Consider the following 15,767-nt stretch of genomic DNA (forward strand, 5'->3'; position numbering starts at 1 on the left):
CATGTTAAGACCTAAAACAATTAAGCTCTCAGAAGAAAACAGGACAAATGCTTTATGACATTAGATTTGGCAGTGGTTTCTTGGATATGACACAAAAAAGCACAGGTAAGAAATGAAAAAACAGACAAAGTGGACTTCTTGAAAATTTTAAAAATTTGTGCATCAGAAGATACTATCAACAGTAATGAAGACAACCCACAGAATGGGAGAAAATATTTGCAAATCATGTATCTGATAAAGGATTAATATCCAGAATATAAAGAGAACTCCTAAAACTTAAAAAACAACCCAATTCAAAAATGGGCAAAGATCTTGAAGAGACATTCCTCCAAAGCAGACACAAGAATGGCCACTAAACACATGAAGAATGCTCAAAATTACTAATAATTAGAGAAATGCAAATCAAAACTACAATGAGATACCGCTTCACAACCGGTAGGTTTGCTATTGTCAAAAAAAAACCCAGAAAACGATAAGTACGATGAGGATGTAGAGAAACTCGTGCGTTGTTGATGGGAATGTAAAACGGCACAGCCCTGGTGGAAAACAGAATGGCAGTTCCTCAAAAAATTAAAAATAGAATTAACAAATGATCGAACAATTCCACTTCTCGGTATATCCCTAAAAGAACTGAAAGCAAGGTACAGAAGAGAGATTTGTACACCCATGTTCGTAGCAGCATTATCCACAACCGGTAAAACCTGGGAGCGACCCAAGTGTCCATCAACAGATAAATGGACAATAAAATGTGTATACTTGCAACTGAGTATTATTTAGCCTTAAAAAGTAAGGAAATTCTGCAATATGCTACAACACGGATGAACCTTTAGGGACATTCTGCAACATGAAACAGGCCAGTCACAAAAAGACAAATATTGTGTGATTGCACTTACATGAGTACTTAGCTTAGTCAAAATCATAAAGACAAAGTATTATGATGGTTGCTGGGGAGAGGGGAGAATGGGGGGTGATTGTTTAACTGGTCTAGAGTTGGGTGGGATGGTGGTGATGGTTACATAACAATGTGAATATATTTACCACTGAACTGTGGACTTAAACGTGGTTTAGATGATAAATTTTATGCTGTGTACTTTACAATGAAAACTAAAAAGTGAGCCCCCTCTCCCTCAACGCCCACAAATAACCTCATAAATAACACACAGTTTAGTTCTTACGCGTCGTCCCTGGTCATCAAGGGTTGTAGAAACAATCCTGCCGTCCCTAAAATGCACACCAGGATAAAAACCCACAGAAAAATACGATCAATCACCATGGCAACATATTTCCAATCGTCTTGAATCTGAAAGACAAAAACAAAAATCATGAGAGGAAAAAATAAAGCAGGAAGGAAAAGGCAAACTGAACATATTTTCAACAAATATTTAATAAATGGGTTTCAAGAGGAGAAGAAACCATTCTGCTGCCAACATGCAAGAAAACTTTTTTTTCCTAATTAATGTAGTCTGAGGAAATCTCCCTTCTCACATTTCTCTTTATGTACTAGAGAAACAAGAATAAAGTGTCATATTAAATGCTTTAAAATCAGAAATTTCTTTTTTTAAAGATTTTTTTTGATGGGAACCATTTTTAAAGTTTTTATTGGATTTGTTACAATATTGCTTCCGTTTTATGTTTTGGTTTTCTGGCCGGGAGGCATGTGGGGTCTTAGGTCCCTGACCAGAGATCGAACCTGCACCCCCTGCCCTGGAAGGTGAAGCCTTAACCACTGGACCGCCAGGGAACTCCCATAAATAAGAAATTTCTTAATATATACATAACCCATTTCCCCCACCCCCCCAAATTGAATTCTAATTTATAAAGTTAGTTAAACCAGTTATTTGACTTATACTTCTGTGGGAGGATTCTGGGCCCTTGTTAGAATAGCTAAAGCAATCCAACATCATTTACCATTATTTCAAAGTACTAGCTCTTATCCAGTTTTAGATTCTAATTTCCTTTTAACATCTGTTTCAAAAATGAAACAAGCACACCAGGGCAAGCCCCTCATCACTCTTTCTCTCACACAGTCCCCCTGTCCACAATACCCAACTAGCCAACTATCATCTTCAATTATAAGGCCAAAGTATCAGGGAATTCTGTATAATTATAGGACAGGTTCAAAGTCAGAAACAATTGCTGACAATAAAGTAAAAGATGGAAGAAAGAGCGAGTCTAATTGTATATAATAGAGCTTCAAATTCTGGCTTGAAATAGGAAGGAGAACTGCACATTAATTATACTCCTAGACAACTCAGAAAGCAAGGAAACCATAATTGGATTGAGAAAAAGAGAACCCATGAATCAACTGATTTTTTAAGAAATAATCACATAATAAAGAGGCAGCATGTGATTTTGTAATTTAATTAAGTGGACTGAGATGGGGCTGGGAGACCAAGATTCTATTTCACCATTAGGAACTTGAGTCAATGCATCCTCTCGATGACACTGAGAAGTCAAAGGATTAGAACTATAATGCCCTGTTTGCCACAAGGTACTTTATTCAAATCCCTAAGACTGGTTTGTAAAAGCTTCAAGTATAAAATAGACCCTGTAATTTCTACTAACCCCGCTACTGGCTAAACCTCCTAAGGCTCTAGGAAGCAGTGGGGTGGAAAAAGCAAGACTTGTTACAATTCCCAGCTCTGCTGCTTTCTAGGTGTGAGAATCTGGTTCAAATATGTGACCTCGCTTAGCCTCAGTTTCCTCATTGGTAAATCAGGGATAAGAACAGTACCTACTTCAGAGAGTTGTTACGAAGATTAAATGAAATACGTGCCTGGCACAGGGTCCTTAATGAATAATACCAATTGATATTCATGCTGATTTTAAAAATGAGGCATTATAAATCTCCCTCTGACAGCATTTCACATGGTTTAGCCTGGTGAAGAAAGAGTGAACTCGGGTCTTACACATAATACAAAGAGTGCTGCAAAGAGATCTGGGGGAAAATTAACTGTATGTCTGACTCTGGGTATTTCGGCACAATGCTATTGGCTGTTCTCTGGAAACTTTGGCACCGATGATGCGTGAACAGGTAGATGCGTGTTAGGCAGAATGGTAACCTGGCCCAAGTGCCTGGTGTCATCCCTCAGCCCATCCCCGGAGATATCCCAGAAAAGAGACTGCAGTAAAGACGGTCAGAAACACGCACGGGTGTGGCTTGGTGAGTGTGAGCATGAGCGTGGGGTTGGAGGAGGAGGGTCTTGTTAGAAGGAAGAACTGGAGAGGGATTGATTGTGCTCTTCTCCCCCAACCCTGTGCCTCCTTCCAGCCTGCTACTCCTGGCCCAGACAGGCAGGTGGGGCCACTTGTGAGCAAAGTGGAGCCGGGAAGAGAGAGGAGAAAAGGTGCCCACTGACTGGCGGGGCCTGAGACGTCCCGCCTCACTCCCCACATCAAAGATGAAACCACCACAGCGGAGTGAAAGGGACGAGGAGGAGATCTTGAGGGACAAGGTGACAGAAGAATAAAAAGAGAGCACACGGCTTTCAATCAGCAAAAGAAGTTTCTTGTTTCTAAAGCACGACAAGAACCGGGGCAAAAAAAAAAGTAAATGCAAAACATGAAATAAGATGCCCGAAATTTAACCCTCGGAAATCAGTAATTACAATACATATAAATAAATCGTTGATCAAAAGTCAGACTCTGGTTGGAATGAATGAAGTAACAGATATACATACATCTATAGATATATCTCTGTATCTATATCTCAACCAAACAAGTGCCTCAGGCTTATGAGCTCAGAAGGTCATGGCTCTGATCTGTGCACGCCTCCAAGACCTCAAGAGCAACTCATGCAATGGAACCAGTCTTGAAGGATCAGCTGTCAAAACCGTCAAACGAAAGTATTAACAGGAGACCCACAAGCTCCCTGACTAGTTTTCTAATTTGGAACCCAATCCTACCTTAACTCTGAATTTAGAGTGTTAGTGAAACTCCTCACAAGTGTGAGCAAGTAAGGGGCACCAACACAGCTCGAGAAGAGCCAAGGCAGGGGACACGGTGACACTCCTGTCCCTGTGGGGCCTGGTGTGTCCAGGGACAGTCATTCACGGGCTCCCAGCACCCTCACGAGATGGCTCTGGGAGAACTGGGCCTGTTTGGTTTGAATTCCTAGGAGGTCAGGACAGGTAAAACCAGCCAAGTTGGAGCCGGGGAATTAGGAAATTAAAACATCTCTGGGAAATTATGTACACAGCAGTGTGTCAGTCACACAGTAAGATAGAAAAAGGAATCTTTCCGACAGCCCAACTCCCCAGAGCACTGAGTAGGCATCTTTATTCTAACACCTGCCACCCTTTCACAAACAGCAATCCACTGCCCTGTGGTCCAGATTTCTGCATTCTCTGGAAAAACAATGGGACCACATCACCAGATGACCAGAGGTGAGCAGTGGCTGCCTCATGAGATGAACCATGTGCCTCTAGTTGCGAGCAGCCAAACACATAAGTGTAAAGCTTCTCCATCATTAATACCTATCACTATTTCTAACCGAAGATTTTTGGAGGAAATAGAAGTCCACCCAATTATCACTCCAAAGAAGTGATGATTTTAAAAGTAGATAAATGTTAGAGAGTATCTGCAAAAGTGCTTAGTGTTAGACCAACAAGAGGTTTTCACTAATCATGTACTCAATGTCCAACAATTGCTTCAACAGAATCTGAAGGCAGGCCTGGCCTTTTGGCTAAATTTCTGACATCATCGGGCGGCTGCGCATTGTTACAGTCACAAGATGGGCACAGAGTTGCTCGGATGGGTGGGGTGAGGAGATAGGGCCACTGTCTCTGTCTCCCTCCTGTCTCATCCACTCCTATTAATATGCCATTCACAGCTGAAAGAGGGGATCTAGACATTCCCTACCAACATTAATTACCTCCAGGGCATCAGGAAATGAAATTATCTAGTAATTAGCTCTCTGCTAATAAGCAACTTAAGGCAGAGCATAATAACCTTGGGGGTAAACAGAGTGGGAGCAGCCAAACACGTAACGCTTCCCCATCATTAATACCTATCACTAGTTCTAAAATAAGATTTTTGGACAAAATAGAAGTCCACCCAATGAAAAAACCATGGGCAAGCGTGTGAATAGATATTTCACAAAAGAAGATATCCAAATGGCCCATAAGCATATGAAAAGGAGACCCATTCATTACTCAACCAGGACATGCTAATTAAAACATCAAGTGATGCCACTTCACCCCGCTGGCGAGGAGAGGCGGCAGCTGGGGACTCGCAAACGTCGCCAGTGGGTGTGTCAATCGGCTTAAACATTTTGGAAACCTGACAGTATCCACTTAAGTGGAAAATACATCTCTGCAGTGAGCCAGCAGTGCCGTCCTTAGGTGTGTATCCAGGAGAAACGAACGTATGTATTCACCCAAAGATATGTATAAGAACATTTAGAGCCGCTTTATTCACAATAGCCCCAACCTGGAAACACCCAACAATTGTAGATGGAATTAATAAACAGAAGGCGGTGTTGTCTTATTGCAGAATACTACACAGCAGTAACAAGCCCAAAGGATGAACCTCAGACGTTTTGTACATTTTGTTGAAAGAAATAAGTCAAATATGAAAGAGGTTATGCAATGCTACTTATATGAATTTCAAGAGTAAGTAAAATCAGGGACTTGCCTGGTAGTCCAGTGACTAAGAGTCCACTCTCCCAATGCAGGGGGCCCAGGTTCAATCCTTGGTCAGGGAACTAGATCCTGTATGCCACAACTAAAAGCTAGTGCAGCCAATAAGTTTTAAAACATTTTCTAAAGAATAGGTAAAATTAATGGAAAAGAGGCCAGGCTCAGCGGCTACTAAGGAGGGAGGGAGTGGGGTACTGACTGCGAGGGGCACGAGGGAGCTTTCTGGGCACTGGAAATGTTCTATGTCTTTATCTAGATCATGGTTCCACGAGTGTACACATAATGTAATAATTCACTGAACTGTATGCACACTTAAGACACGTGTACCTTATGTAAATTACACCTACAGGGGGATAGGGGGACACAATCAGTCAAGTTTAAAACGTCAGCTCAGCTAATCAATACTAATTGTAGGTCATCTGGTCTCATTCCCTCTTCCAGCCTACCTCCTAATCCATTCTCTCTTGGCATTAGGAGTTCCTATGGCCTAAACGGCTGGCAGCCCAGGAGCTAAATGCAAGGCACTACATACAACCTTTATCATCCCATTTTACAGAAGACAAGACAGGCTCACACAAGTGAGGCAACACATCCAGGGATATGTAACTGGTACATGGAAGAGCAGGTCTGAAAACAGCTCACTGATGCCAGTGAGTTAAGTCTAATTCCTTAACCCCACCCTAAGCCTTGTCCACAAAGAACCAATAAATGTTTGTTGAATGAGTGAATGCTAATGTAATAACAGACACAGCCTTACCTCTTTGGCTTCATTTTGTGCTTTCATATTTTCAGCAATATACTTGACACTTTGGATAGCTTCTTTGATTTCCGGTGACAGAGCAGAGAGGGACAGCACAGCGTCAACAGACTCAGAACTGGAGCTTCTCGTGAGGTTGGCACTGAAATTGGAGATTTTTGCCCTGCGATGGTGGCAGTAGCCGCACAGCCCGTCCTGGCAGGGGTAGCCTTCCTTGCAGACCTTGGACTCTATGCGGCTGAAGCAATTCAGGTTTGAGAGCTCAGCGCTATAGAAGGGTCTTGGCCTCTGAGTGTTGCCCTCGTTGCTTGCTGGCCTGGTCATGAACATGACCCTGGGAAGCAAGTTCAAGAATATGGTCTTCACCCATGCGGGCATCGTGTGGGTGGTCGGGGTCCTGTAGTGCACGTTGAGCACGAAGACGGTGATGACGATGGACAAGGTTACAAAGATCATGGTGAAGAGCAGGTACTCGCCGATCAGGGGAATCACCAGTGAGGTGGACGGGATGGTCTCGGTGATCACCAGGAGAAACACGGTCAAGGAGAGGAGCACCGAGATGCAGAGGGTCACCTTCTCACCGCAGTCGGAAGGCAGGTAGAAGACGAGCACAGTCAGGAAGGAGATGAGCAGGCAGGGGATGATGAGGTTGATGGTGTAGAACAGGGGCAGGCGCCGGATGTAGAGCGAGTAGGTGATGTCCGGGTAGATCTCCTCGCAGCAGTTGTACTTGATGTCGTGCTTGTAGCCAGGGGCTTTGATGATGGCCCACTCGCCGCTCTCCCAGTAGTCCTTGAGGTTCATGGAGGAGCCGATCAGGACCAGGTCGATTTTTGCCTTGTCGTAGGACCAGGAACCGAACTTCATGGTGCAGTTCTGGTAATCAAACGGGAAGTAGGTCACGTCGATTTTGCATGAGCTCTTAAAGATGGCTGGGGGGATCCAAGTCACTTCCCCCGTGTACTTGAGTAAAGCTTTGGTCTTGTCGTCCACTTGGAAATCCCCAACAGCACTGTGAAAACAAACGGGAGGTGTGTGGCACACATGTGGTCATCTAGTCCAGCCTCTCACACTGCCAGCTGGTAAACAGCAAGTGGCGACTTGTAAAACTGCAGAATGTAAGTGTTCAAAGGGCTATAAAAAGTCTCCCAGGCCACCATTCCATTTACCAATGGGGATACTGAGGCCCAGGACCCCCCACCCACAGACAGTCTGACACACTCATCATCATTCTCCCCAACCCAGGCCATGTCACTGGTTCATTCCACACCATACAACTCCCTACTTGAAACTTATCGAGTGTGTGCATGCTCAGTCGCTTCAGTTGTGTTCGACTCTGCAACCCTGTGCACTGTAGCCCGCCAGGCTCTTCTGTCCATGGAATTCTCCGGGCAAGAATACTGGAGTGGGTTGCCATTCCCTCCTCTTGGAGATCTTCCCGACCCAGGGATCCAACCCACATCTCGTGCATCACAGGTGGATTCTTTACCCACTGAGCCACCTGGGAAGCCCTGATATTTACTGAGATACTCCAAATGCGAGGGAGTTTTCTCCTTTAATTAATAAAAGAAATTAATGAACGTGGCCGTTTGGAGGCAGGTGTTCAGGTCCCTATAGTTTAGTCCTTGTAATGCCGCCTCCTTCTGTCCTCAATTGGGTGTGCAATATGTGTACACCCATGCATGCAGAGCACACCCTGGACCTCCAAGGGCTGTGGAGTCCACCGTGGGCACCCACTCCCATTAAACTGAGCCCTGTTAGATGGGTCTATTACCAGGCCCTGTCTCTGGATTCTGGTTCTCCGGTTCACCACACTCCCCCATTCTTCCCTGCACTGTTCTAGAAAGAATAATCACATTTTCTGATTCCTTGTCTTTTAAACCCAGCACAGCAGGTTCCTTTGCCTTCTGTGTCCCTATCCTTCCCCATTTCTCCCCCACGCTCCTTCTCCCTTAGCTACATCCACCCTGACTTCCTCTCTAGGCAGAGATATATATTATTCTTAGAGTTGGCTTGCTGGCATTTATCAGCTGGCTTGTGCAGTGGAAGATTTGCTGTCGACCAACTCAATACCCTGTCCAGTCTCGCATCTGAGAGTGAAGCCAGCCAGTCCTCAAAACAATGGCTTTGCCCAGTGAAGGCTCTTGATGTTTCCCTGGGTCAGCCAGCCTTTGACTGGTTTCTTAGAGTTGTGCATTTGAAGGCGTGCATGTCCTTCTAAAGGCAACAACTACCATACCAATTTGCCCAAAAAGCTGGGGGGAAAAAAAAGACAAACCTAAACATTTAGAGATATCCTGTCCGGTTGTTATTGGATACCATTGTGTGAAGACAGAAGGGAAGTGTCTGCGGCCTGTCTCCTTGCTGGTCTCTGGCCCTCCCACCCTCCCATGTTCTGTTGAGCAGGACAGTCATTACATGTGGAACTTGATGTCAAACCCATTAAGCCCTTTACTCCAGCTGGACTGTCCCAAAGGTGCCCTGCGTTTATATGTTCTCAGCCCCACTTTATCATACTGGGCCCTCGATTCCCCAGAAGATGATTCCTGACCCCAGGAAGAAAGGAGGAGGGGTATGAGAAGTGGGGGGGTAGGGACCCACGCAATCCCAAGTGGACTTGACCACGTGGGGCAGGGAGGAGCTCTGGGAGGCTGGCCTACACTCCATGGAGGGCTGAAAGGACCCCTGGGAAGGCAGAAGCCTCCGGAACAACTTTCCTTAAGGCATCCTGGATCAACAAAATGGACCTTCAGAGCCCAGGCACTAGTCCAAGAGTTGGCAAGCTATGGCCCACTGGCTTGGCCCCTATTTCTGTGAATAAATTTTTATTGGTGCACACACCCATACACATTTGTGGCCTATTGTCTGCAAATATTAAGTGACAAGGACAGGGCTATATCGCCATGACAGAGGCTGTAAGGCCTCCAAAGCCTAAAATACTACCTGGTCTTTCAGAGAAAATCTTGATGATCCCTGCTCCGGTCTAAGCCCCTCATTTCCTTGAAAAGGAAACGGAAGGTCAGAGAGCAGGACTGCTTGCTCAGGGTCCCACAGAGTTTGTGGCAGAGCCTTGAACGCTCGGAACTTGAGTCTGGCCTTTTGGACACACACTTGAGGACTCACTGCCCACATCACCAGCAGAACTAGGTTACGTGGAACCCTATGAAGCTCAGATGTGAGAGTGTGGGGTCAAACACCGCCACCAGTGGTTCCTGCATGGGCTGCATGTGAACTCATGATTGTGGCGTGTGGGATCTAGTTCCCTGACCAGGGATCGAACTCAGGCCCCCTGCATTGGGACTGCAGAGTCTCAGCCACTGGACCACCAGGGAAGTCCCTACACAGAGCATTTTAATGCTTCAAGGGGACTACTGGAGGAGGGAACTCCCAAGCGGGTGACACAGAGTTGCGCTCTTACCCACAAAGGCTGTAAACAAAGACAGCAAAGACGGATAGATTGGACCCCTTATTAACATACTGTAAGAAAAATATGAAAAGTAATTGAATAACATGCAAGCACACAAAAATACAGCCACAGAACAGATGAAACGGATAACCTGACATTACAAATTAACCTATAAAAGCAACCTTTAGAGACTTTGAAAGAGCAGCGTAAATTAGAGACAGAAAAGGTAAGAATCTGGGTAAGCGACAGGAGTTCAATAAAGAACAGATGAAACGCAGGAAAGAATAGGAAAAAAGAAATTTTAAAAATCATTTCAGAAATAAAGACTAAAACATAACAACAAGCAGACACCATGGACAGTGTAGTGATTGAAACAAAAAGAGAAAGGAGAAAAATGTAAATCAAAAAGAGATAAAAGAATTTGAGAAAAAATAACAGAGAATATAGGTAAAGAAGTTGTAATTTATGTGAAAAAGGAGTTCCTGGAGAGATAAAGCAATAGAACAAAACAATCTTAAAAACTCTAATTCATAAAAAATTTACTGGAATAAAAGAAGTCTTATTATGTATATGATACAGAGTGAAACAACTAGATTTTAAAGGTAAATGAAAAATATCTTTGGGTTACTCAAGAAAAAGCTGGGTATGCATCCCAGCTGACTATGCATCCTAATGTTTCAGGATAGCCCTGGTTTATTTCTGTGGTCCAGGCACACTTATTAATAGAGTCCCTTTTCTCTCCCCAAAGTCACCAGATTATACAAGAAAAAGAAAATTAGATTGGCAATCGTTTTTGACAGCAATACTTCATACTAGAACATGAGTCAGCATTTTTAAGATTTTCATGGAAGGAAAATGTGAACCAAGGATTTTATATCAGCAAAATGACAAAAATATTACCTAAAAAGGGTACTGTGAGTTCTGAACGTGTGAGAACTTAGGGTATATGGTGTCCATGAACAATTTCTGAGGATTCTACTAGAGAACGAACTTCAGAAAACAAAAAACCATAGAAGAAACTGGCATAAGAAGGTAAAAGGTGTTTCTAGTGTGTTGAGATGAAACTTTCACCTGAGGTTTAGAGAAACTGAAGTTTTAGTTAGGAGAGAGGAGCTGGATGATTTTCTCTAAATGTTATTTTCAGCTTCAGATTCCAAGGAAATTCCTTTTGATATTTGTTCCTCTCCACATCTGCTTTGAAACATTTCACTACATCTCTCATTACTGTTAAAAGCATACATCCCTAAAGCACCCCAGCTGTTCACCCAAGACTGCCAGCAAGAAAACAGCTATGACTTTCAAATCATAAGATTAAAAGCTGTGCCCACTTTAATTCTATCTCAGGAAAAATTCTCACCACCCTGCCCAGCTCCCTAAGAGCCTCTGGACCAGGAGATTCGTAGGATGCCTCACATTCTGCAAACCAGTTAATTTATCCCCTGTCCCAGTTCTTTAAGTGCCAATTTACAAGTTGCATGAAAGAAATATGAATGCTGTCTTTTCTTGGGAAAGCAATAAATAAAACATGGAGCATCTTTGGAATGGATAAAGGACTCCTTCTTTTAGTTCTTTTAGCCCATGACTAGAAAGTGGGATTCAGCTCCTCTAGTCCCAATACTAATAGTAAAACATATTAATTTGTACTAATCTGGCAGACATACCTAAACATAGAACACTTTAAAATCAGATTCGACTAATTCTATATCAAGTGTTTTGCTGAAAAATGCTCACTGCTTTTTTCAAGACACTATAACTCCAGAGATAAGCACAGGTGCAAACATGAAGTTTTGCAATACCCAGAGAATAAACTAGTACATACTGTAAAATATCCATTAAAATTCTGTGTGTCTGAGATGGCTGGATGGCATCACTGACTGGACGGACATGAGTCTGAGTGAACTCTGGGAGTAGGTGATGGACAGGGAGACCTGGCGTGCTGTGATTCATGGGGTCGCAACGAGTCAGACACGACTGAGCGACTGAACTGAACTGAACAGAGGTTAAATGCGCAAAGTGTCAGGTTGGCATGTAAAGAGAGGCTGGTTTTGGAGGTGCCAGGATGTACAGGTTCAGACCAGCTGGAAAAGAACCTTTGAAAGTGAGAAAGAAGCAGGGCTTCCTGCCACTGGTGGGCAAAGGCGTACGTACAGCATCAGGCTGGGAGGGGAGCATCAGTTAGTTGAGTAGAAGAATGAAGCTTTCCCATGCCCTAACCATAGGGCCTGGTGGGACCTGACTTTCAGGGAGGTTCAGCTCCTGCCTTGGTGACCAATGCCCACTCCCATGTATCTCCTTCTTTGCCCTTCCTCTCTCTCACTGTATGTTTTGATATTATAACTCATGCCTGGCTTCCCTGATGTCTGGCAAACTCCTAGAGGCAAGAGGAGTGGTGGTTATTAATGTTTTGTGCCACCTTATCTCAACAACAACGGGATATGATTCTGACTTAAAGATGAGTTTTTAGCATGAGGAAAGGGAAGAGGGCTCTCAGGCACCACGTAACACCTGGCATATAGGAGATGCCCAATAAACACCTGTGGAATGAATCAGATGAATGAAGCCCTCTTGGCAAAGGTCTCAGGACGCCTAGGCTGTAAAGCACAGAAGGCCAAGGACCCCGGTCCAGGCTGACAGCCCCAAGAGGGTCGGGGCCACCCGGCACCTTACTTGTTGTACAGTACAATGTCTGGCTTCCAGATCTTCTGCGCAGGGACGCGCATGAACTCGGCCCCGTCGTAGTCGGACGGGTTCCACTTCAGCTTGTAGTCGTTCCAGATCTGGGGGGAGGAGGCGGAGAAGGACCAGCGTGGTTTTACTTCTCTTGACACCACCCATCTTGGTGACCTCCCACCTCTGCCACACATCGCAGAGCCATCTCCGTGAAGACCACACTGGCCCAGTTCCTCCTGTGGGTGCTAGTCACGGGGATAGCACTGGGCTGGTGCTGGCTGCCGGGAGCCACTGCCTCCATGGTTGGGGCAAGCCCAGCCCCCAACAATGAGTTAGGACCATTAGGGCTTTCTCCAGTCACTTCCAGTGCTAGGTCCAGGTCCATGCCTTATGCTCCTGCTGTTTACATTCCTGAAACGGCTCAGATATGCCATGAAGCCCTAATAACAGAGTGCTAATGACACAGAGAATCCCCTTTCTATCTCCAAGTTGAGCAGGGTTGGCCTCTGAAGGGTTCTGGGGAAGGAACCATAATCCCACCAGGACCCAAGAAGTATCTGGGTGCAGAGGCTGGGAGAGCTGAGTCCTGAGTGCCTAAGGAGAGAAAGGACCTTAGGCTGTGGTCAAGGGGCATCTGTGCCACAGAGCGCTCACAGAAGGCTGCTCAGCTGACCGGCCAGTTGGCTGGACTGGTGGAAGAATCAGCCTTAGGTCAGTGGGTTATCTGTCCATGTCTGCACAGAGCTCCCTGGGGAGGACATGTGGGAGCCGATTTCTTTGGTCTCAATCTGAACAAGAAAATCCAGAACCCCAGCTCCCACCCTCCCAACTACAACGGCATATGATTCTGACTTAAGCATGAGTTTTTAGCAAGAGAAAGGGAAAGAGGTGTCTCAGGCAGCACCCTAGAGTCAGAGGTCAGGGCTCTAGGCCTGGGTCTGCGCCATTTTGTGTGAGCATGTGGGGCGGGGCAGGGTCTCTCTCTCTTTCCAGGCTTCAGTCTATTGTCTGTGACTTGAGGGGCTGGACCCTGCAGTCCTTCCAGGAGGGTGTAGGGCACTGCATGTGACCCCAAGCCCAGGAAGAGACAGACCAGCTAGTCAGTGGACCCCATCTAGGTCCACATCTAGGCCCTTTGTTCTCGTTCAGGGATAGCAAATAAAATAGTCACCACCAGGGGGCAGCAGTGCTCAGGGTCTGGTCACTTACTTGCTTGAGCCACAGGTTAGTCTCCATGATCTGGTTTACTTCATCCTAGAAAGAGAGATTCAAGTAGATGGTGAATTACAAAAACAAGGCTGGTTCTGGGAAAGGCTCTTCCAGAAGCTCCATCCCCCACGGCCACGGCTTGTGGCTCTGACACTCACCACCTTCACCAGCTGAGACATGGACACCTCAAACTGGATGATGACCGGGTCAGACACATTGGCCACTGGCCGGATGATCTCGTTGTAATCTTCAAACAGGCGCTCAAACAGGCGATGCTCTGCGTCGGACGTGCTGGCCACTGAGGGAAGTAGCCCCGTCAGATCCTGGGGTAGTCATCACTTTCCCCCTCCCCAGGAACATCACGTACCCACAGCCTCCCCTCCACCTGCTGGGGGTACTCTCTGGAACTCCAGACTTTCAGACCAGTCCCGCTCCTTCAAGTTTACAGACGAGAAAACTGAGGCCCAAGACAGAAGGGATTCCATCAGATCACACACATTCGGTGAGAAGCACAGTGGTTACAAGCACAAGCTCTGAATTCGGATAGATCTGGTGCAAATCCTGACAGACTGCCTGGCAGTGATGTGAACTGAGGCAAGTGGCTTAACCTCTCAGTGCTGGCATGTGGTAAGAGCTCAAGAACCATCATCTCTGTTATTACAGGGCAGGGGCGATACAAGTGAAGTCTGCCAGGGCACAGCCACAATGGAGAGATGACCAGTCCACTCCCAAGGCAGGGGCACCCCAGGGTCAGAGGGAGACTGCAGCCCAGGACTGGGACTCTCCTCCTTCCCACCCAGGACCTTGCAGGGGTTTGGCCACCAAACGTCTTAGAAGCCGGGTGCCTACATGGCTCCCATGATCTCAGAGTGTGACCCACGGTCCCTGCTAATGATGTCTTCACATCTTGATCAAAGACTCTTCTCTCTCTGAAACCCCTGGCGACCCCCTTTGTTTATAGGCCACACCCCAGGCATTCTGAGTCAGCTGTCTTTTGCTTCTCGCTTACAGTTCTGGGAGAAATCTGGGGATGGGGATGAGGGGAATCCTTGGTGAAGTTCAGCTCAACTTCTCCAGGGATTTTGACTGCCCTCCCCGCTCCGCCCCGCAGATAAAGACTGGGCCACAGTCAGGAGCTCCGTGTGGAGCGGACGGCGCTCTGTGGAGTGGGGGCCTCAGCCCCGGAAGGCAGGATCAGCGTTCTGAGTGCATGGTCACAACGTCGTCTCCCAACCGACATCCAGCCCAGCTGCAGGGACTGCCGTCAGCCCTGCCAAATCCCTCGTCCCCTCGTATCTACCACCCCTCGCAGGACACTCAAAAAAAGTTTTCTGGCGTCGTCGGGTCTGGGCCGGTATTTCCCTAACAGGCTCCTCTAAGCAACCTGGCTGAAGGCGGGGAGGCGCCAGCAGCGCCTGAGAGGCGAGGACAAAGAGGAGAGGCTGGCGCCCCGAAACGACTCCCCTCCGCCCCCAGGTGGCCTTGGTCAAGCCTTTAGCCCTCAGCTTCCCCATCTATTCGTAAAACGAGGAGGTGGGCGGGATGCGGAGAGTGGAACCCGCGGCCTGGGCGCGCCAGTGCGCCAAGCAGGACGACAGGCAGAGCTGGGACTCGAATCTGTAACCCCGGGCTGGGGAAGAAAGGCCCCCGGTGCGGGCCCTCCCCGCGCCTCCGGGCCGCGCCCAGAAGACTCTCAAGAATGGGGGATTCGAGGGGGAAACACGCACGCACCCACCCACCTCGCCGCCGGGTCGGAGCCAGACCACACAGGGTGCAGGGCCCCGGCCACGACGCCCTTGTCCCCGCCTCTCCGCGCTGCGCTCGGGGCCGCAACCCCTACGGACCCTGGGTCCCGGCTCGGTCCTCCGGGTCTCCGTTGCCCCGCGCCCATACCTGGCAGCAGAAGCAGAAGCAGCAGCGGCGCAGCCGGGAGCGGCGAGAGCTTCGCGGAGCGAACACCGCGCGGGTGGGCGCCCATAGCGGGTCGGCCCGCGGGCCGGAGGCTCCGCGCGGACGGGGCGGGCGGCCGGCGGCGGGCGGGGCGCAGCGGGGCCGAACAATCCGGAGCCAGCGGGGCGGTGGCGGA

The 15,767-nt window shown here is 47.2% G+C and overlaps 1 protein-coding gene across 2 annotated transcripts in view; it reads right to left on the minus strand.

Moving 5' to 3' along the window:
- The window catches only part of CHRNA3 (cholinergic receptor nicotinic alpha 3 subunit), an 18,902-nt gene extending 3,198 nt beyond the window's left edge, over window positions 1-15,704 (minus strand). Inside the window, exons 1-6 of one of the 2 annotated variants that reach the window (NM_001435021.1) lie at window positions 15,575-15,704; window positions 13,840-13,979; window positions 13,682-13,726; window positions 12,470-12,579; window positions 6,397-7,408; window positions 1,176-1,300 (exon numbers count right to left, since the gene is read on the minus strand). In NM_001435021.1, coding sequence (NP_001421950.1) covers window positions 1,176-1,300; window positions 6,397-7,408; window positions 12,470-12,579; window positions 13,682-13,726; window positions 13,840-13,979; window positions 15,575-15,659 — 1,517 coding nt within the window. In that variant the 5' untranslated portion in view covers window positions 15,660-15,704. Of the gene's footprint in view, window positions 1-995; window positions 1,301-6,396; window positions 7,409-12,469; window positions 12,580-13,681; window positions 13,727-13,839; window positions 13,980-15,574 lie in introns of those variants that run through there. The other variant, NM_174719.3, reaches the window with a different exon arrangement.
- Between the last annotated feature and the right edge of the window lie 63 nt (window positions 15,705-15,767).

Source organism: Bos taurus, chromosome 21, assembly GCF_002263795.3.
Source record: "Bos taurus isolate L1 Dominette 01449 registration number 42190680 breed Hereford chromosome 21, ARS-UCD2.0, whole genome shotgun sequence".
Lineage (NCBI taxonomy): Eukaryota > Metazoa > Chordata > Mammalia > Artiodactyla > Bovidae > Bos > Bos taurus.